Source organism: Lissotriton helveticus, chromosome 11 (genome assembly GCF_964261635.1).
Source record: "Lissotriton helveticus chromosome 11, aLisHel1.1, whole genome shotgun sequence".
In the NCBI taxonomy this organism is placed as follows: Eukaryota; Metazoa; Chordata; class Amphibia; order Caudata; family Salamandridae; genus Lissotriton; species Lissotriton helveticus.
In genome coordinates this window covers 162,436,886-162,458,777 of record NC_136072.1, presented here as the reverse complement: position 1 = coordinate 162,458,777, position 21,892 = coordinate 162,436,886, and the positions used below count along the sequence as shown (strand labels likewise).

Below are 21,892 nucleotides of genomic sequence, written 5' to 3'. Positions count from 1 at the left end.
GCTCGCTCTGCTGTGGCGATCCCCACGCAGGAACCCAATTGGTAGAGTTAACACTGGAAACAGGAGATTCTAACATTTCCAACGATTACTCTACCAAGACAACCCGTGATCGGGGGCTGAGATATATCTCCAAGCACTGATGCAGTGAAAGAGAAATGAGCCGATAAGCTAATTTTACTTTCACTTTAGATATTATGAAGTCATCATGCCCTGCACACTGATTGTCATTACAACAACAAAAACAAACACAAAAACTTAGCCTGCATGGGAAGCTCGTTGAACTAGAATTAAAAGGAATCCCTCTAGTGCGAAGCACCAGATGTTCCTTAATACCTCTCCTGAGTGTTGGCCAATGGCTGTCACACACACTGAGGATGGTAGCCAGCATTTAAGGCAATAAGCAATAAGGTTGGGTTATTGAGACAGGAATGAAACATCAACACCTTACTCCATACACCTTCAATACATACAACAGGGAATTTTGTACCATAATTTAGTGTGGTTTCGTCCACCCTTTAAGTTAATCAGCTTGATCCTGAAGATTTACAAAGTAATGATTGCTCTGCTTTCTGTAAGTGGCTTAAGCTTCAGCCAGAAAGGATCTAGACAGATGCGACTCTCTTGTCATTATTTGTTCAATATAGCACTTGTCACTGATCCGGCAACAGCTTAAGCCCAGTAGACCTCCCCGATCTGAACAAGATGAGACTATACAAATGATGTGCTTTATTTAACACACTACCTGTTAAACTTGAATAGCATTTTACAGGCAGAGTCTTCACATTTATTTATTCATACAGAAATCTGTTAATTAGATTTGGCTTTTCAGTTCATAGCAACATTAACCAATACATTAATTGCATATATCCTTCTAATACAATAAATCACATTCAGCAGTCAGGATCGAGCGGAAGATTTACTAGACCTGGCAAACATATTCATGGTTCTGTCAAAGGTAGAAGGCAAACGATAATATGCATGTGAATTCAGACTAGGATTCAAGCAACAATGGAAACAGAAGTGTATGCAATGTACGAGTTACTTACCTTCGGGAACGATGTATCTGGTAGAGACGATTCTAGCTGCAGATTCCTTCACATAGAATTACTCCCAGGCGTGAGACTGGATCCGGAAACTTTTTTGCCACAGCATCCCTGCGCGCTGGGGGGAGGGGGGGGGGGGGCGGGGCAGCACCATGCGACTCCGCCCAGGCGTCGCCGTGCACGTGATGTCAGGGAGGTCACATAAGACCCCCCCCGACAACGCCTACGTCAGTTTTCTTAGGAGTACTTTTCCGCACCACAACGCGGAACCACCAGACAAAAAACTGTGGAAGCATGGGAACAGTCTGCGAAAAGTAGAACATTTGGAAATAAGCGGTGTCTAAAAAACACCACCTACAGTAGTGTCACACCGCAGAACCCAAGGCAGGAAAGGAAGAAAGAAGAAAGAACAAGCAGAACCCTGGGCAGTCACCCTGCCGGCTCAAAGACAGCCTCCCATCCCTGTGCCCTGGAGGCAAAGAACATGTGTAAAAGTCATGGCACACGTAGTAAACCTACCACCCCCATCCTGGGCAAGGAATGGGACCAGTCCCGAGACAGACAGGAACAACAAACCTTCAAGCCACCCCAACATAGAGGGCAACCACCCACAAGGGAGAAGGGCAAGACATGGCCAGATGACCCTTAACCAGAGGATAGCAAATGAAGGAAGAGAAGGAAGGGAGGACAGGGAAATAAGCACTCCCCCCTAAACCTGGAGTAGCCAGGGCAGCAGGGCACCGGGACCCCATCCCCCAAGAACCAAAGGAGGAATGAACCGCCCTCAGACGGAGTAACCCGCCAAGAACAAAGGCACCCACATGGTACAGACCCCCCCGGGAGGCGAGTACAGAAGACCAACGTAAGGGTCCTCGCAGAAAAGGAGAGGATGGGCGGGCCGTGAAGGAATCTGCGGCTAGAATTGTCTCTACCAGATACATCATTACCGAAGGTAAGTAACTCGTACATCTGATAGAGACTACTAGCCGCAGATTCCTTCACGTAGAATAAATACCCTAGCAATACCCCCTGGAAGGGAGGGACTGAAAAAGGATCCCACCAGCCGATACAGAAGAGGGTCCCACAGGGAACCAGATCTGTAGACCAGGTAAAACCTTGTCCCTGCCAGGCAAGGGGACCCCCCCAAAGCAGACCCTCACTGACCCCAAAAGGATGTAGGAGGGAGAAGAAGGCTGAGGAGGAACCAAGGGTAAGACCGGAGAGGCCGAGCACCCCGCTGCCCCACAAGGCAACACATCTTCTGCCCAATGCCAAGACAGGAAGGAGGAAGAAGTAGAAGAAGCCTAGAAGACCCAAGGAAGCGAGGGAAAGAAGGCAAACACACTCCAGGTGGAGACAACCTGCCAGCCAGAACAGCGCTGGCAGTCAAAGCCACCAGAAGGAAGAAGAAGTGCCCGAGGCCCCAGGAGGCCGAGGAGGCGTCACCTGGCAAGGGAGAACATAGGATCAACCCTGACCTAAGGAGCAAGGAGAGGAGGAGATGCCCAGGCACACTACACGAGTGGCCGCGCACACAACCTCCAGGCGCAAAGCAACCCACCCAACGCCATGGAGAACAGGCACCCGAAGGTGACCAGAACCATATGACAGCTACCCAGGGTACGATAAGTCCCAAATATAGGAACCCTCTTTGGAAAAACTTCCACAGCAGAGCAAAAACAAAAAGATCCACAGGGGGGACCCCCCCCAACGCTACCGGCTTGAAAAGCAGCCCAACCAAGCGGAAGGCCTAATCTCAGGGCCAAGTCTGCGCAACAATTGTAACACACATAATCAACAAAAGGGGCCGTCCAGCAGCCAACAACGCCAAAGTCCCAAGGAAGGATGCAAATGGCCAGAAAACACACACACCAAAGCCAGAACCACCGGCCTTAAAAGGGCCAGAATCAACCCAACTCAGGAGTCACTGAGGAGGGGACGGAGGAGGAGTGTAAGGCGGAGGAGGGTGGAGCCCCGTCAAGAGCCTCTGGATGGCGGAATCGACCGGGGTATGGAACAATAGACTACCATCAAACGGAAGGCCGATGAGTCGCTCCCGATATTCTCAGGGAATACCCCATCCCGAAGCCAAGCATGGTGACGTAGAGCGACAGAGGAAGCCATGGCCCGGCCCAGCACCTCTGAGATGTCCAGAGCGGAACGGAGAATTAAACGCCACAAGCTCCCGGCCATCCAACGCATGATGCTGTAAGTCCACCTGGCCACCCTCCTGGGATGCTGCGGACCCCAGAGACTCAGCGAGTCCCACAAACAGGAGGAGGCCCGAGCCAGCACACACAAGGTGTTCAAGGCCCGCAGGGCATCGCTGGTCGAGGCGAACATGTTGCGCCCCCAAGAGTCCAACCAGCGGGCGTCTCGTGATGGTGGAGTCAACAGCAGTGGCAGGGAGGGAAAAGCAGTCCGTAAAAGAGGACTGGAGGGAGAGGGGTGCAGAAGATGTTGAGGCACCGTGTCCCCTGAGGCAGGACGCCTCCAAGCCCCAGTCAAGGAAGAAAGGAGGGAACCTTCAAAAGGGAAGTAAGATTTCCCTCCCACCAGGGCCCTGGTGGAGGACCTCCAACAGATGATCCGCTGGGAAGTGAGCCACCGGGTCACCCATATGCAGGATGCCCACAGCCGTGGATACAGCATGAGCAAAGGCCGCACCCGTCTCCGTAGGGCCCTGCGGTGGGGAAAGCAGCTCCTCCGTGGGCGACGGCTGCAAACTAAGGCGGCCGTCCCCGAGGCCAAGCGGGATGGGCAAGGGCCAGACCTGAAAGTCCGAAGGAGCCGAAGAATGAGGGACCTGCCGCTCTTCCGACGAACACCTCTGACTCAGGAAGGGCGGGGAGCCGCCCTTTGACGCCAGTGAAAAAGACACCACACGGCGACCAGTCTTCGGGGAGGACAACACCAAAATACAGCCTGCCTCCGGAGAAGAAGGAGAATCTGAAGTATGACCCCTGCACGGAGCCCTAGAGTCCGCAGCTTGAGGCAGGTTCCTTCAAGTCACCTTGCATTGGAGACCGGAGCGGAGCTGAAGTTGTACCGGCCCGGAGCGGCGCCGGAATGGCGCCGACCCGACCCCCGTCGAGGTAGCCACCTGTGCGGGGGAACGCGATGGGCCTGGGGAGTGGCACAAAGCCCTCTGCCAGCCGCGGCCCGAATGAGGCGTAGATCGCTCGGCAACCCATGAGACAGTGCCAGGGACGATTCATCCTCCAACTCGCCCTCCAGCAAGGCAGCCGCCTGTGGGGAGGGACGAGAGGGGCCCGGGTAAGGGGTCCGCAACCCGACCATGACCTGGAGCAGGACGAGTAGGGTGCACCGACCCCTGTGGCTCCGCACATTCCAGATGCTGCTGGCACCGTAGAGGCGTCACCTCGGCCTTAGACAGGACCACCTTGTCAAAGGACCGAGAGGGGCTCGGGGATGCGACCTGAGCCCCGGTGACCTCCCGCGACACCACAGGGACTCCCGCAGGAGTTCGCGGCGAGGCAGAGATGCCGTGGCCTGAAGAGGTGCCCCAGAGTAGCGGCACCCCAACAGCACCACATCCTCCAAGCCTAGATCCGAACCAGTCAGTGCCGGAGCTGGCCCTGCCGACGCCCCAGGAGGGGAAGGAGGGGGAAGACGCCAGCGAGGCCTGCAAAGCCGCCGCATATGTCTCCATTTGGACTCTCGACGACCCAACACCAGGAAACGGTGGATAGGACGACACGCGGGCAGCATCACCCGCGGAGAGTCCACGCCCCCAGCAGGCTGGAAACCAGACCCCAGGGACAAACTGCGACACTTACCCACCGGGGAGCGACGCTCACGTGACATTGGAGAAGGGGGCGAGGACGACGACAACGGCCGTACGTGAAGCTGTCCGCCGAAGCAGACCGAGGGGAGGATGTCGACCTGGAGAGACGCGCCGGAGAAGTTTCATGCGGCGCTCCAGCCGCGACTTCGACTTCAACTGTTGACAGGCCTCACAATCAGTGGTGCTGTGATCCTTCCCAAAACACCACATACAAATGAGGTGCTGGTCCGTCACTGACATATGACGCCCAGAAAACGTACAAGTTTTGAAGCTCAAAGGCATTCGCACACTGTTCCACCAAAAGAAATGGAGAAAAAAGGGCCCGAAACAGGCCCGTAGCAAAAACTGGATCCGTGTTGCACGCGGAAAAAGCAGACGCAGGCGCGCCGGGGCGGGTCTTATGTGACCTCGCTGACATCACGTACATGGACGCCTGGGCACTTAGTGTCGCCCGCCCACCGGCGCGCAGGGATGTTGTGGCAAAAAAGTTTCCGGATCCAGTCTCACGCCTGGGAGTAATTCTACGTGAAGGAATCTGCGGCTAATAGTCTATCAGATTCCTTAGTTAATAATATTGCAAGAACCTGGTAAACAGATTCAGGGCAAACCTAAACCAGTATATGGTAGGACATCTAAAGTGGGGGGTGGGAGGTGGTGGTGGCGGTGGTAGTGTGCGCGCAACAGGGTAGGTAGGTTATGGGAGGGAATGTTGTACGGTAGGAAAAAAGGCAAAACAACAAATAACCTCACTCAAATGTTATAAGCCCTTCTGTTCCCCTTGGCCCAGGGTAAGTGCAAGTGTAGTGGATATCATCCCACAATTGGGCTACTGGCCTTCTGCATGCAATATGCAAATCTCCAATTGAGCCCCCGGAACAGGGCAGAGGGGGGTCTAGTCAGTCCTCCAGTTCATAGCTATGCTCCATTTGGCAAGAACTAGTGGTTGGTCTATGAATCTGTTACCAACTTCTATGGGAAGCAGGCATCAAAGGAAAGCAATTCATCCCAGCTCGGAACAAACTATGAGTTACCAGTAAGCTTTCCCTATGAGGCTTGAACATCCAGGCACTCCCAGCTATGAAAGCCTCCATTCAAATGGCATCTGGGATAATGAAGATCTTCCACCATCAAATCAAGCCTCAGTCATCTAGGGGACATGCAGGTCATATGTAAGTTGTTACATTGGTTGTGCTTAACCCTCACATTCCTGGAAAATGTCTGCAAATTTGCCAGGACCTCCAGCCACTCCTTATCACTGAGCACCAAAACCAGCTGGTTCTCCCATCTCACGCTTCGGGTGGGACAACTCAAGAGTTAGTCATTTCCAATAGAGACCTGTAAAATCAAGAAAATTCACTTCCTACTGTTCTCTGCAGTGAAAACCGTTATAAGACATTATGAGTGTCAGGTTCAGCAGTATGTGTACCCCTTCTGGGCTTAAAGTTAGAGCCTCATAAGTTCGGGATTGGTATCCAAATTTCTCTATCGGTCTTGCTAGTGGGATGAGCTGATGCTGGTGGTATAAGTACACCACTGTTAATACTATAGCTTCATTTCAGTGGGACAATGCTGCGGCTGTATAAAACACTCTCACTATCTGGGAACCCTAACCAATAGTGGGTGCATACAGAGGTTGGGATTCTGCCTTTTGCACACATCTTGCTGCAGAGTCCTGGATGCATTGGCAGTACAGTTAAGGGGTCCTATCACCGCTTGTGCGATCCAGAAGGCATTAAAGTTTTTTGCAGGGGTGAAAACCCCGGTCGAGGATGGCCTGCCAACGGCGTTCTTTCACTTATACAGTCAACTGTTGGTGCCCTAGTTAACGGAGTTGTATACAGTGGCATGACAGGGGGACTGCCACCCTGGTAACACAAAGAGATGTACTGTTGGTCCTCATATCCAAGCAGTGAGGTGATTTGGATGACACAGCCTCATCTAGACCACTCTCAATGATGAGTCTTTATTACAAGATTCTCAGCAAGGCACAGGCCATGAGACGTCTTCCCAATATGAAGGCATTCATTCACCATGACAAAAATGGGGTTAGCCCCACTAGAAATACTACTCTCAATGTCAGATGTCTTATACGAATAATGCATGAAACACCAACAGCCAAGCGCCAATCTGTCATGGTGATGGCTGTGGCTGTGGATTTAGAGAAAGAATTTAATATGCTGAGCTGGAGTTTCCCCAATGGACATGCTCAGACATATGAACATGGGGGAAAAGCATGTATTAGGTGGATTAAATTATTATATAATAATCCTTCTGCTTGGGTAAAAAACTAGCAGGATGGCTGCGGCAAAGTACTCTATACACTGTGGGACAAGACAGGATCCGCGTGCTAGTGAATTTCAGAAAGGGATTCTGTGTATTAAACCACTCACAAAAGGATTTACATGTGTCCGCATTTCCACACTAAGAGGATATTGTCAATAAAACGTTTCCACAGGGTGAGATTACCCCTGTATGGATTATTGGGGTTCATAATGACATCCTTTTCAAACGTTGCCATGTACAAACAGGCCACACTAGGCGCGAAGGTGCTCCTCATTGACGTGCCCCGTGTCTGATTAAAAAGGCGGGTGTTGTACTCAGAAAGTTTTCAGTGAGGGCTAAAGTCGAACAGTTCATAATGAAAGCGATGGGTGTTGGAGATGTCCACTCCTCGGTAAGGAGGCTAGATTCAATGGCCTCCAGAGTGGCGTGCTGAGGGATGTTAGTATATAGCGCTTCCACATCTAGGATGACCAGTAAGTCCACCCCTTCCCTCCCTTCGATGTTATCAATTAGACGTAGGACGTCTGAGGTGTCCTGGACGTAGGAGGGTATTTTCTTCACTAGAGGTTGCAAGAAACAATCACAGAACTTGGAGAGTGGTTCGAGCAAAGACCCTATCCCTGACACGATAGGTCTCCCTGGTACAGGGGTGGTGCCTTTGTGTATCTTAGGTAGGATGTAAAAAAATGGGATTTTAGGGTCTTTAGTCAGAAGGAACATCGCCTCCGTTTGACTGATCCAATCATTAGTCTCAGCTTCAAATACCATGGTTGCTATCTCAGCAGCAAGTCTAGGTGTGGGGTCAATAGTGAGGGGGGTATAGTGAACAGTATTGCCAAGTTGGCGTCTGCACTCTTTATCGTAATCCTCAGTAGATTGGATCACGATGGCTCACCCCTTGTCCGCCTGTTTAATGGTGATGCTTAAATCATCAGTGAGGGCTCTCGCCGCCTCTCTTTCAGCTCTAGTCCGGTTCTGATGTTGGTCAGTCCTGGGTATGTTGGTCAGGTCCTTAAGTACTGCATTTTCAAATGCCAGTATCTCCGGGGGAACCATATGGGTGCCGGGTGAGCAAGTAGAGCGGTTGTGGAGCCCTGTATCAAGATGTTCACATGGTGCCTCATCCTGGAAGAATGTCTTCAGGTGTACTTTCCTGAAAAATTGTTTTAATTCACACATCTCGTTGAATTTATCTGGAACAGGGGTAGGGACAAATCCCAGCCCTTTCTCCAGTACTGAATTCTCCGCAACAGTAAGGGTCCTTTTGGAGATGTTGACGACTAAGTCCTCCTTCCTCCTCTCATGCTTCTTGTCTCCTTCCAATGACTGTGGCGCCTGATCCTTCCAGTGCACCCCTTTCTGTGCTCCTCTTCTTCGTCCTCTTCCTTTGCCCCAGCCTCTGCCTAAAAAAGTGGGGTTGTTCATGGGGAAGTATTGGGGCGGACTTCGAGGATACATCGGATATTACCAAGGTGGTGGTAAAGGACCATGGAATACTGGGCCATTCTCAAAGTTAGGGTAAGGCTGAGGTTGAAAGGGCGGCCTGCGTTGGTTGTGGGTGCCCCAGCTACCAGTGCTTGAGTCGCTGTTTGATGAACCCCTTCTTCTGCCATTATCTAAACGCTCGTCCGAAGAGTAGTTGTTTTTGGATGAGGTGTAGTCATCCTTGAGGTAGGGGTATACCTTTTCTTTATCAAACGTAGCCACATCCTTTTGTAGCTTAGTCATTTTCTGCTTTAACAGCAATTCCTTGTTCTCAGTAATCTCACTGTTGATCTCTGCCAAATTGTTGGAAAAGGCTGTTTTTGGCATTGAGGATTTAAGAGCTGCTCCTGCAACTTGTATTTTAACCAAAAGGGCATCGGCCAGTCTTTTGGCAGTATTTATTATCAGAAAAAGCAAGTCCTTAGTACATTTCCAGGACACCTGGCACCAGTCTTTCTTGAACGGTGCGTCCTCCAGGAAAATCCTGGGCTGTATATTGACAATAAGGCCCCGTGGGGCGATGTTGGCTCGTAGGTACTCTGTCATGAGAGCACCTTGGACAGTGATTCTGAGCCAATCTCTCTTCATCTGTGTGATTGATGTCCAGTCATCAGTAAGACCACCAGAGGCACCAGCCCCTCCTAGGCCTAATAGGGTTGGAGCTGTCCTCAGGATATCGGCTATTGTTTCCTCATCAAAGCTGAGCCCAGGAACATCCTCCATGTTTTTCTGGGGCTCGGGGGGGGGGGGGGGGGGCGACCGTGCTCAATGGAGTACTGATCGTGTGTGAGGGAGAAGACGGGGGGATTTAAAGAGGAGAATTATCTTGGGAATTGTACCTCAAGGGCCAGTCGGTATAATTAATACCTTATGCTAACCTGTAAGAGTCCCACGGGAGTTGCCCGTGCCAAGTATTACAAACAATTAGAGGGACAAGGAGGGCTTTGTTAACGGGGTCCAGTGTACGTGACCTTGTAGCAGAGTATCAAAAAGGAGTACGCATTTCCCCTGGATAAAAACCTAATTAGACAGTTGAAAACGAAAGTGAGTGAAGGCACACAGGAGGGGATCTTCCTTTTCGGAACTAGAGTCCTCACACACCCAGCAAGCTAGGTGTCATGCTTCATCATATGGGCTCGCCCCTCGTCGGGTCGGCGGTGCAATGGGCTCTTTGGCGGGGATCTTTTGTTCCTGCCGTATGGTGCTCCATTAGCTGGCCGCTCCGAACAACCTATGGCGCCACTTTTACAAGCGCTAGTCTTGTCCTAATTAGTTAGACGAATGAATCATACAACGAGTGCCCATTTTTTCCCGGACGTGGACATTTACCTTGAATATGAAACAAATTATTGAACACCTAGGCTCTATTATCCAGTAGACGCCGCTTGCCACCCTTGACCATTGCCACAACACACTCCTTTCCACAGTACTTTTACTGTTCCAAGATGGCCGACACTCTAACTGACAATCCGGCAGGCGCGATACTGCACCTCCCTCCACCGTGACGGCTTGCACGTACACTGTTGACGCAATGCCGTGAGTTCTGGCCGCGCATTGACCGGGTTATAATGACCGCAGGCATGTCACAGCACTGCACGGGACCCTCGGAGGAAGCGTTGGTTAGGAAGCTGGCGTTGTTCCCATTGTGGACAGGTAAGCGTTGTTGGGGAGTGTTGTTTAAGGTTAGCCCCTTGGGATTGCCTAGTCCGGATGTGCGTTGGATGAGACGCACTCGGGAACTGGTCGCTGCAGGTTGGCGGGGCTCACGGGGCACACGCTGCTTCTAACACTGTCTCTGCGGGAGCGGACGACCGGCTGTTATGGTGCCCGGGGACCCGTCCACAGTTTAGGTGTTTTGCAGGTGATCAGCCATTGCGCTGGTCACTTCCGTTCTACCTCAGGGGACCGGGCACCTGCATTCTAGGTAGTACGTCTTCCACGCAGGTTGTTTGAATCACCCGCAATCACCTGAGTGGTTTACCGCCCCTGCGGCGGATTGTATCCTCTAACTGCACCCTAGTAGATCGGGGTGATTGCTCTAGCCACCATGAGAGTACTAGCACTCAAACTTCTCACAATTTTCACTGCTCAACCTATACCCCCGCTGTGGCTTTCCCGTCTACTTTCCACCCCCATGCAGGACATCTACAGAGAGGTGTCTTTACGCCGGGGGAATCCGTAGAAGCACACGCTTCTTGTGTTGCGGGTGAGTTACATTTACAGCACCCCCATGTGTTAATTGATCTGACACGTCTCCCCATCTGTGAGCCTGATACCAGTCATCAGGAACTTTTAAACTATTTTAAAACTTTGATTAACTTACGTTGGAGAGGTACATCTTTTCCTTATTGACAGTTGTTGCGCATAAAGTGAGTACAAATTGGCTGTCACCGGTATCCTATGTTTATGTCATCCTCTCCAGGTTTCAACAAGGCGGAACCCGGCACAAATTATATAATATTAGGGTATGAACACCTAGTAGTGTAGATAGTTTCACTTGGTCCTGAAGAAATGCTCAGTATTGCTTTGAACACAATAGCATAAAACATGTCGACCATCATTATTTAGAGTAGGTTTTTGCTTTCACGGACCTTTAAGCCTGAAAAGCAACCTCTCTCCTTGTTTTTAGTGAGGTGGGTTACCACTTTATTAAAATTTCCTTGTGGACTACCCAACCTCTTTTAAAATCACCTACACACATCTACACCCTTCACTATCATCCCCTAGGGCACTCACACCCACAGCACCATACCGCAGGAACAAAAGATCCCCGCCAAAGAGCTCCTTTATGGGTGCCCGGCGGGTATTGCACCGCCGACCCGACGAGGGGCGAGCCCATATGATGAAGCATGACACCTAGCTTGCTGGGTGTGTGAGGACTCTAGTTCCGAAAAGGAGGATCCCCCTCCTGTGTGCCTTCACTCACTTTGGTTTTCAACTGTCTAATTAGGTTTTTATCCAGGGGAACTGCGTACTCCTTTTTGATACTCTGCTACAAGGGCACGTACACTGGACCCCGAAAACAAAGCCCTCCTTGTCCCTCTTGTTGTGTGAGTAGTCTCTTGCTCATTGTGCCATGTGCCTCTTGCTGCACCTCACCAACAATATCAAAAATGCTGAAATTGGTCTGCTTGTCTTCCTGTTCAAAGGAGACCTAACCTGATCATCCGGACTGGGCTGTTTCCACTTGATCAGGGGTATATAAAGTTGGCTTGTTTCTGTCCAGACAGCAAGGTGGGCACAAACACAACGAAGCTCATTCGTGACTAGATTACTCAGAGCACAATGAGCAAACACCAGGTAGGTCCTACAGTTTCATTACTTTCAGGGTAGACAACAGACCAGACTAAGCACCATACATTTAATTAATGGCACTTTATGTACAAGTAAGAAAATGTCAAACTGGTTTGTGCAAGGCAAAGGACACTTCAGTCAATGTTAAGTTGATTAGAATTCATTACAAAATCCATATCAGGAAACAGATATTTATGGAAATGTGGAATGATGATCTCCACACTCGGCATATAAGACAGGCCACATGTTGAGAAGATTGAGTGCCATGTACGTTTTGATTTGGGGATCACTAGTAATGTTTTGACACATTCTGGCGAAAAGATCTCAAGAGGACCTGGGGCTGATCGAACCAAGCCTCATGGAGGTCAACCTATGTCCAGCATTGATAATAATTTTTTTAAGTACGTATTGCATTTGCATACATCCATGATCCAGTAAGACATCTTTCTTTTTTTTTAACGCAAGAAACCAATGGAAATACCCGCTTTAGAAGTAGGTGCTGAAACAGGCTGCAAATCTCCTCATGCATCAGAATGTGGTGTTAAAGCTTGATTGAGCAGACTAACTTGAAAGACTAGGTCTGGGGGCTTTCACTGAAGAGATTCCTTGAACTAGGGAGTTATGATCTAGCCTGTTTATAGTATATATCATACTAAAAACGAGTGAACCATTTACTCTAGAGTGACTTAAGGGAGAGACAGGATAAACAACTATACGAGGGGTGGAATTTATTAGTGCTTGGACAGAAAAAGTCCCCTGCAAGGCTCTGGAGTCATTGCCTCAAGTTCACCAAAGCAATTTCTGTAAGTTTTTGGAATTTCACCTAAGCACACAACCAGCATGCTTGTACGCTGAGAGTTTCCTGTATCAATACTGCGATCAGAGCAAGGCACACAATGTGCACCCTCCTGTTGACAAAGCATGACTAAGGTTTGCTTAATAGATTGCTGAGGACTAACAGTAGTGGAAGCAACAAAGTTACAGTGGCAGATTAGCCCTTTTAAGGTCGAGTCTGAGCCAGTGTGCATGCACTGCTCTGGCACTCTGCTGTATTGGAGTAGGGAATAGAAGCCCTGCCCACTCTCCGCTTATATTTGCCATTGGCTTGTGTCATTGTCAGTCCTAAATGATGGCTTCTGATTCGGAAATAGGCATGTTAGTCCCTCTTTAGTACCGCCTCCTCTTTATTTGTCAGTTCCCATGGCGACTGGCCCCTTTACTTCGGTTGCTACACGGTACGGGTTATCTAGACTGTGAGCACTATTCTCTTTATCAAGTTTCTCTTACTGCAGGCACAATGTGCTTTTGTGCCTTCTTAACAACCCGTCCTTCCCTATCATTGTCCTTGCCTTTTTTTGCCCCCGCCCTCCCTCCCATTGTCTGTGCCTTTCCCCCCCCCCGCCCTCCCTCCCTCCCGTTGTCCATGAAGCCTACCATTTGCAATAGGTCTCACATTTACATGAGTCTGAGCTATAGGCATTGTATATGACAATGCCTTTTATTTATGTTTTGGTTTTTACAATGCCAATAGCTAAAACTCACGTAAATGCGAACCTATTGCATTGCAAATGCTTGTTACTGGACTTCTGCCAGAAGGAGTCTCCTACTGGCATGCCCCTGTATTTTCAGATTGGTCAGTCCCCCATAACTAGGTCCTTCCCACAGTCTATGTGGGACATGTGCAATGTATTTTTGTAAAGGCTACTTCTTTGTGTTAATGGTTTGCCTGGAGTGTCGCTGTTGCAAGTAGCTACACAGGCTTCCAATCTGATTTCTTAAATCCAGGTGGTCCCCAAATTGGAGGACAGACGCATCCTAGGAAGTGCAGGGCTTCTCCATGAGATTCCAGAGATCCTTAGCAGTGGGTCAGGCTGTTCGGTCTGGAGTAGAGGAGAAAGGGTGTCCCTCTGAAGTTCAGTGAAATTTCATTGCCCAGCTGTTCACTAGAAGGGCCACTCTGTACAGATTAAGAGATAGTTAAGTGGCACTCTTATATGCCCTTGTTTAATTATCTTTCTGCTGCCCTGTGATTCCAAACACTATGCCACCTTCCTACTGACAGCTGAAGATATGATTATGGCTGGACAAGTCTCGTAGGAATTAGCACAAGGCAGGACCTGCCCCAAACAGGTCCCAGCGCCGACTGTTGGAACACACAAACATTGCCAGAGTATCTGGAAGGAATAGAGATTTGAACCCAAGGTGCCATGATTTCCCTAGCCGAATCTGTGATCCCACACCATTGGTAACCAGAAACTCTTTTGTAAGCTGGGGAGTTCTACAACATGCAGGAGAAGCTTCTCACGATCCTGCTCTGAAGGAAGATGCTGACCAGCTACTTAGGAGAAGCAATGGGTGTGTCCTTGCTTGAGGAAGACACTGCCTGAAAGAGGGGGGTGGGGGCAGCATATGAGTTGAGAGGGCAGCTAACTGAGATGCCCACTACAACCCAATTAAGACCCACTTCATGCATGCCAAATGGTGAGATCAGAATGAACAGAGGGCCTTATTTATGTATTGGCGGTAAGCATACTCCTTCGCAACACAGACGGAGTATGCTTAGTACAATATAATTGTACTTGTAAATATAACAATGGTTTTGGTGGCCTCAACGAGGTCCTGAGAGAATATTGTAAATTATGAAATTAATTCATAAAATTAAGTCTGGAGAAGGTCTCGGTTGAATACCATATAGGTCAATTTTATTAGAATTTAAACAAAGAATAAATAAAGGACTTGTAAAGCAATAATGAATTTCTTATCAGGTGCTCACATATGTGACAAAAAGTGCTCAAAGTGACTTTAGTGAATTAAAAAACATTTATATACATTTATATACAAAGATGTCACCACAAGGGTATTCCCACACAAATTATATACAATAAAAAAGGGGGGGGTTTTCCTTGAGTTTGTCGACGGCGTTTCGATCTAGGTTGGTTTAGATCATCATCAGGACGTGAGCTTCCCTGAAATTCCAAAGGGAACACTTTAATTCCTAGGCGGCACGAGAAATAAATCAGGCCGATGTCGTAAAACTGCTTATACGTGATTTATGCAGTAAGCGCCAAAAATTGTACAGTTTAATGTTGTTATTTAGGGTCTTCGTTTTCACAACGTTATCTCTATACGTTTTTAGCGTTGCAGAGCCCGTGTGTTTCCTGGGCCAGGTGTGGTTTCCGTGGCAGGAAAACGTTTTTAGATGTGAGAATTCAATTTACTCGCATCAGTTTGTTCAGGGGCTTCGGCAGGACGGGAGTTAAACACCGCTACGTTCTGTCCCCTCCGACACCGCAGATAGCTTCTACGGTCTGGCGTTCTTTCAAGCACTCCAATATAATGTACAATATAATGGCTCGCTGCTGCATTTATATGCGGACAGATCACAGTTGGGCACCCTTGGGGAAAACTCCATCTCTGCTGTGGCCAAACTTCTCCGATGGCCTGAAATATATGGCCGTTTTCATGCAAACTCTGGCAGTAGGGGGCAGAAAAAACTAAGAATCCCCCATATAGGAGATAATGCCCATGCCGAGGGAGGGATTTTTTTCTCAAGAAGAAAATCCTGCTTTGTGATTTTCTTTTAGGACAAAAAATGTTTGACGGATGTTTCCGTCATGGGTGTGAAACTTTAAAAAAGTATTGACAGGAACTGCTGAGGCACTGGTTCTTGCCAATGCTTCAGAAAAGACCGCCAGCTTGGCAGACATTTCTAAATTTGGCAGACGGTTACTCTGTCAAGGTGAAGGAATGATTTTCTCCATTGTCCTGATGTAGTAAACTCTGTCCACCAAAACATAAATAGGGATGTTCGTGTCTGTGCAGTGTCTATTGCGTAAGTGCCCATGACCACTGGTGCTTTCTGAATGTTAACAGCATGCCTTGCAGGTTATCCCAGTGAGAGAAGTTGGTGCCTAGATGTGTGAGGTGCAGATCAACTCACAACAGTATTTGGTGGTCTCATCTAAATGAACCTGAGCAGAGATCGCTTATCATTGGAAAATGGCATCAATCAACACCGGAAAATTCACCAATGTGATGTGGGCTGGGCAACTAACTTTGTTTGGGATGAGGATTTGTGTTTGAGTCAGTGGAAGGGCCAGCGAAGCATGACCCACCAGAGCACAAGCCCCACCACCAGTACTGGTGCTATCTACACGCACCTAACTGTAAAGCAGAAACTGCCATTGTGCCAGCAAGACACAGTGGGGAGAAGACAACCCAAGCATGGTGGTCTATGCAGGCAGCACACCATTTTCAAAGGCGCCGCTGGCTAATCACGGAGGACACGCCTACAGATCACAATCATCACCAAGAACATGAAACGGTGCTGTTCAACTCAGACACTGGCACTAGAATATGACTAATAACTTAGACTGCTATATATAGATTGAGACATACATGGGAAATCCATATTTACATTTTGTAGGGCTTTCCCAGTAAAACTTCAAAAACATCAATAAGGGGAATAAATGACATTACATCATGACAAACCTCCCCAAGTATGAATACAAACAAACAACTGAGAAAAGACATGAAATGAGAAGGTATACAGCCAGTGGTAGAGTGCAGTACTTTATGTCCGGCCACTATGACTTGTAACAAGCAGGCAACACAAAGGGTTACTTCTGGGTCTCAAGCAGAAAAAAACAGGAGTGGTTATGGCATTCTTTAAATGTTCAGACCACTACAGGCCTCTGACCAGTAACATACAATGTAATAACTTACAGGAGTTAAAAAACATCCACACCTGGAGGCGTTGGTTCACAGAATGTGTGAGGCGACGTCACTAACATAATGATCAATAAAATAATTACTTCCATGCTTTCTGGCACGCATCCTTGCTCCCACCTTGCCTGGGTAGCTCTGAATGAGCATGTGCACATTATGCCAGACAGATCACTCACAAGTGATTTCCCAGTTAAGTTGGTGTGCATGATCAAAAAACAGGAAAAAGCTACCATGACATTTTAGTCTCACTAAAAGGTACATTTTGTGTGGACCATTCAGCAGCACCAAAGGATGGGAAGGTTGACATCTGAGTGCATGAAAGGGACTGTACAGCACATGCAACATTGTCAAACACCTGATCTGCTCCATCTATGGCATGAAACTGGCTAGCAGATTACACAGAGCTAACCCACTACTGATAAGGCCATAGACAGGGAACCTGCCAATATGCAAAGCAGGAATATGTGATATAACCAGCTACTTCCTGTCCTGAAGTTCGTTTCTGGAAAGCTCACAGTTGTTCTTTAGTGGCACCAAAACATAAACATGTGATGAGGAAGTCTGGTTCAGTGTTTAAGTCAGACCTATGTAAAGTATACCTAGTACAAGGAGCAATATGGCCTACTTACTACTGAATAAACTGTGACCTTACGGTAGTCAAAAAACATTTACTCAACCTCACTTTCATGAAAATAAATTTTTGGGTGTAACAGTTCTCTAATGGCATTTGTTTGAGAAGCTTGTTTGCTGTTCATGGCTACTTCTTTCAACCAGCATGCGGCTAACCGCTGTTTCTGCAATAGTCCTACACTGCTCTTAAAAAAAACACATTGGATGCTATTTTCTGAGAGCTGCATGTAAAAGACAATCAAATGGATGAAGCTTACCAATACTGCTGGATTTTAAGAAACTAAAGTCCAACTTCATAGCATGGGAAGAGGCTAGCATCTAAAATGGCACATGGTGAAATGAAGAGTGACCCACAAGTAACAATAATAAAATAGAAAAAGAAGTGGTGGAATTGCTTTTGATGCTATGTGGAATTAATTTAGACAGTGCTTAACTACAACTGTAGGATTAAAAAAGAAAGGGAGTTTCACCTGGGGTGCATTACTGAATGTGAGTGTCCTGTTGGGTCATCTTCCTGCTTTATAACTGGATACCAATGTGGCAGGTGAAAGTCTTCATGAGAGTCCGTCTAAAACCAAGAATGAAAGCATTAACATTAGTTCCTTTAAAGTGTATTTTAAAAACGTAGCTCATGATGGCTTGACATTAGAACGAGCGGGACACAGACACCAAACACAACTAAAATAAAACTATGACAATTTAGCCACAATTGGAGAAAGAAATATGGAACTGATTCAGATTTAAAGTATCAGTTAAGGGTGTAATTTGGTAAGAAGTAGTCCTAGGTAATAGGTAATGTTAACCAAATTCTACATTTTTCGTTCAATGCAGAAGGAATACATGTATGAAAAGTCAGTAACTAGTGTAATTCATTGAATCAGACAACTTTAAATTAGTCAAACAAGACGGTGCAATAAGTTGATGGTCATTGCACTTAATGAAAATGTACTACCTGTATGTGTGCAAAATTATCATGGATGATGAAACAACACATAGCTAATGACCATAACAATTTGGTAAACGTTGAACGCAATGTGATGAGCAACGACATAATATTCAGTTAGTTCAACGTTTTACTTTCTTTTATAAGCCAACTGTGACATGCACAGGTTGGGGAAACTTTGACAAACTCGTCCTCATTTTATTTTAATTTCTAGAACAAAAACAGACACGTTGATTCCTTCCTTCAGGTTTAAAGGAGTGGTTATCCATCCGTAAATCTCAATCGGCCTTGCATTTTTGTAAGTGGGCCATAGTAACACAGATACAGATCAACAGAAGCATAAAACTGCAGCAGCAGGTGATACATTATAGCACGTTAGCAAATACTTAACACATCAGTTCCACCTGTACAGAAATTCCGTGAGATGCAGAAAATACTAGTGCAGTGGACCTAACAGTACCTTTGGATAATATAAAAGGTGCAATTGCTCTTACCATTTCATGCTCTATGAAGGGTTGCTTGCTGCTAGCACTTTTTCAAGTAAGTTACATGTGAGAACTGTAGGTAGGTTTCAATGTATGTAGCAGAAAATGAGGCCTGGCTGCAAAAAGCCATACCAAGTTCTGCTTACACTGCTTGGCAAAGGACAACGGAGCTATCTTTGGCTATTAATATAAATGTTACATTCAGCAGTACATCTTCAGAACAAAATGCAAGTGCATTTATTACACTCAAGCTCTGCTGTGACCAAATTAACTGGAAGCTTTGTGTTTAACATTTAAATCTGGTTTTATTATAGATTTTTAGGTCTGCGTTAGTAAAGACCTTTTGATTTTACTAGAATTATATGTATAATATACTTATTGACAGGGGCTTTCAGCCACCTCTCTTCATCCATTGGTCTGTTGTTGTGTCATTCACATTTTGCTTCCGCCCACCACAGCATACAGCATGGGCAATGGGTCAGCCTACTTCCTCCACTGGTTAACTTCACTTTGAGTGACTGCATTTTGTTCTTTCACAATAAACACGTTCTTACACAAGCTAGTTCCCTTCAGTTCCAATGTTTTTGTTTTTACTTTATAATTACTTCTGTGTTGCCTTTGTAGTTAGAGTCCGAGTTGAAGTAGGGCCATTTTACCAGATGTGAGTATATGCCACATTTCAAGCTTCACCAGCTCCGGTCAATGATGTTGTACATTTCTTTTAAAGTGTCCTTCGTTTATTTGAATTTCGTAGCATAACAGACTGTGTCCTATTATTCAGGACTCAATTTCAGCAATAAACTTTGTCCAGGAAGAAAATCAGCCTTTATCATTTTTAATGTGCGCACTTGTACTACTTTTTAAAATGTATTTCCTTCTTTCAATTTTTTTTTCCTTATTCATTCTTTCTTTCATCCTGTCTTTATTTCATTCTATCTTGCTTTTGTTCCTGCTTTATTTCTGGCCTACTTTCTTTTTTGCTTGTTTTCTTTCTTTTTTGCCGGCTTTCTTCCTTTCTTGCCGGCTTTCTTTTTGCCTGGTTTTATTTTTTCCCTGGTTTCTTTTTTGCCTGCTTTCTTTTCTTTCTTTCAGGCAAGAGACTGACGAAGCCAATGGCGGAACGAGTGACTTTTTTTGGTCGATGTTCGTCAAAACCTTTCGATTTTACAAAAATTAAGTGTGTGATGTAGTTACTTGCAGGGGGTTTCTGCCACACTAAATCAATATGACTGTGCTTGCGTCATTGACATTTTTTCCCAACCCATTCAAGCATTAGCCATGGGGCACTGTGTCAAATTGAGTTTAGCCATCCTGTTCCTTCACTATGAGCACAACTACACACAACATAATTCCCTTCAGTGCCAGTGATTACTATGGTAATGCGTACTTTTTTGAGACCAAAAACAATATTGACTTTAGTCCATTCTTTTTTTTGTGAAACAAGAGGGTCAAATCAAGCACATTCCTAGCATACAAGTATAAATGAACAGACTAATAGGTCTCCTAGTTATTTAACGGTTTCATATAATCCGCTACTATACGGACTCGACCCTACACTTTTCGCGTTGCTGTGGGGCTCGGCTGCAGCGTTTTGGGCTACATCATTCGGGAACCCCAGTCACTTCAGTACATATACTAACTCATGAGCATCGGTTCGAACTCTTCGTGAACCAGCCAGCAATCTCCTCATCGACTTGTTGGAACATTCTCATTATACGAACGCTCATGAAGTCTACTTTTTAGCTGTGCATACCTGGCCACGAAACCTGCGTTGGGGACCCCTATGACTGATGTTTTACTTCCTGGGTGCATCCACCGTTGCACCCAGACCCATATGCTTTGACTGCACTCATCCGAACTCTTGGCCGGTTGCCCTTTGAACACTTGAATATCCGGATTTTCTTACATATATGGTTCCTGACCTCATACTTATCATATCCGGACAAGCCCCTTGCGGATACACGAAGTTGATATTTCGTTTTACTTAGCCTTGAAAAAGTCTCTGTACTTACCTGCAGTACTGACGAAACACGTGTCGGCTGTTTTTCTGTCAAGTTCATTTCTACAGATTTTTGTAAATAAAGAACACGACATCTTGAACCTTTCTTGCTTGTTTGTGATGTTCATACATTGCTGCCATCGGACAATCTCTACCTATTGTTAAATAACTAGGAGACCTATTAGTCTGTTCATTTATACTTGTATGCTAGGAATGTGCTTGATTTGACCCTCTTGTTTCACTTGTATTTTGCCAATCATCGATTGTCATTCAATCCCCTTTTGGTGGTGGGGGACAGTGGTCTAGGCAGCACTCCGTCTTCATAACGGAAGATTCATTACTATTCCAGCAAGTTTTATATCCCAAACTGTTACTAGTGATTGTGCGTTTTTTTCCTTTTGGATACACCACTACCACTCTCCCTCTCTACCATTCTTTTTTTTGTTGGAGTGACGAAAACCCAACAGATTCCCGCACAATTGAGTTTTGCAAAACCCAGGACAAAATAAGAATTACCAAAGAGCTTCTTTGTATATCTAGAGAGCATGGTGGCCTTCATAACACCTCAGCGGGTGACAAAGGGAAGTAAAGAAAAATGGGGAGCAGAGTAGGATACAGGCTAGGATCCACTCTAACTAGTGGGGGCTCCTTAATGAGTTTGTTGTTTAGGCTACATTCCCCATCTCGCAGCTATTCGTCTATTTGTGACCAAAAAACAGGGCATAGACTAATGCAGCCCATTAATTATAAACCTGACCGCTTTTTTTTTTTTTAACATGTTGCTGCACAATGCATTTAACAGAACAATATTCTAATTCATTTTTCTAAAACCCACAGGTTTGAGAGACAGCACTTAAAGTGAACTCATTAAAATATTCCAACACTTCCATGGCAGGCCAGCCAGCAAAACTGAACCTCCACATAAGTAATCGCAGGCACAGATGTGCCACCCAAAAGAACATTCAAAACATGAAGCCATAACAATATCTTTTTCTTATACAACCTCCGTTAATTTTTTTTTTTATCCATAGATTTTACAAGCATCTCAAACAGTTTTAAGTAATCTGACACAACCTCATATCACTTTTCAAGATTGCTGAAGTCTTTCTTCACTTCTTTCTTTTTTCCAAACCACCAGACACGCACAACTGACCCAATGCAACTCTGCCACCAATATACTATCTTGTGCCCACT

General features: G+C 46.6%; 1 protein-coding gene across 1 annotated transcript in view; it reads right to left on the bottom strand.

Moving 5' to 3' along the window:
- The window catches only part of SKIL (SKI like proto-oncogene), a 237,947-nt gene that overhangs the window by 108,555 nt on the left and 107,500 nt on the right, over window positions 1–21,892 (bottom strand). The window contains exon 3 of the mRNA XM_078666184.1: window positions 17,742–17,839. Within this exon, the coding sequence (XP_078522310.1) occupies window positions 17,742–17,839 (98 nt within the window). The remainder of the gene's footprint in view (window positions 1–17,741; window positions 17,840–21,892) is intronic.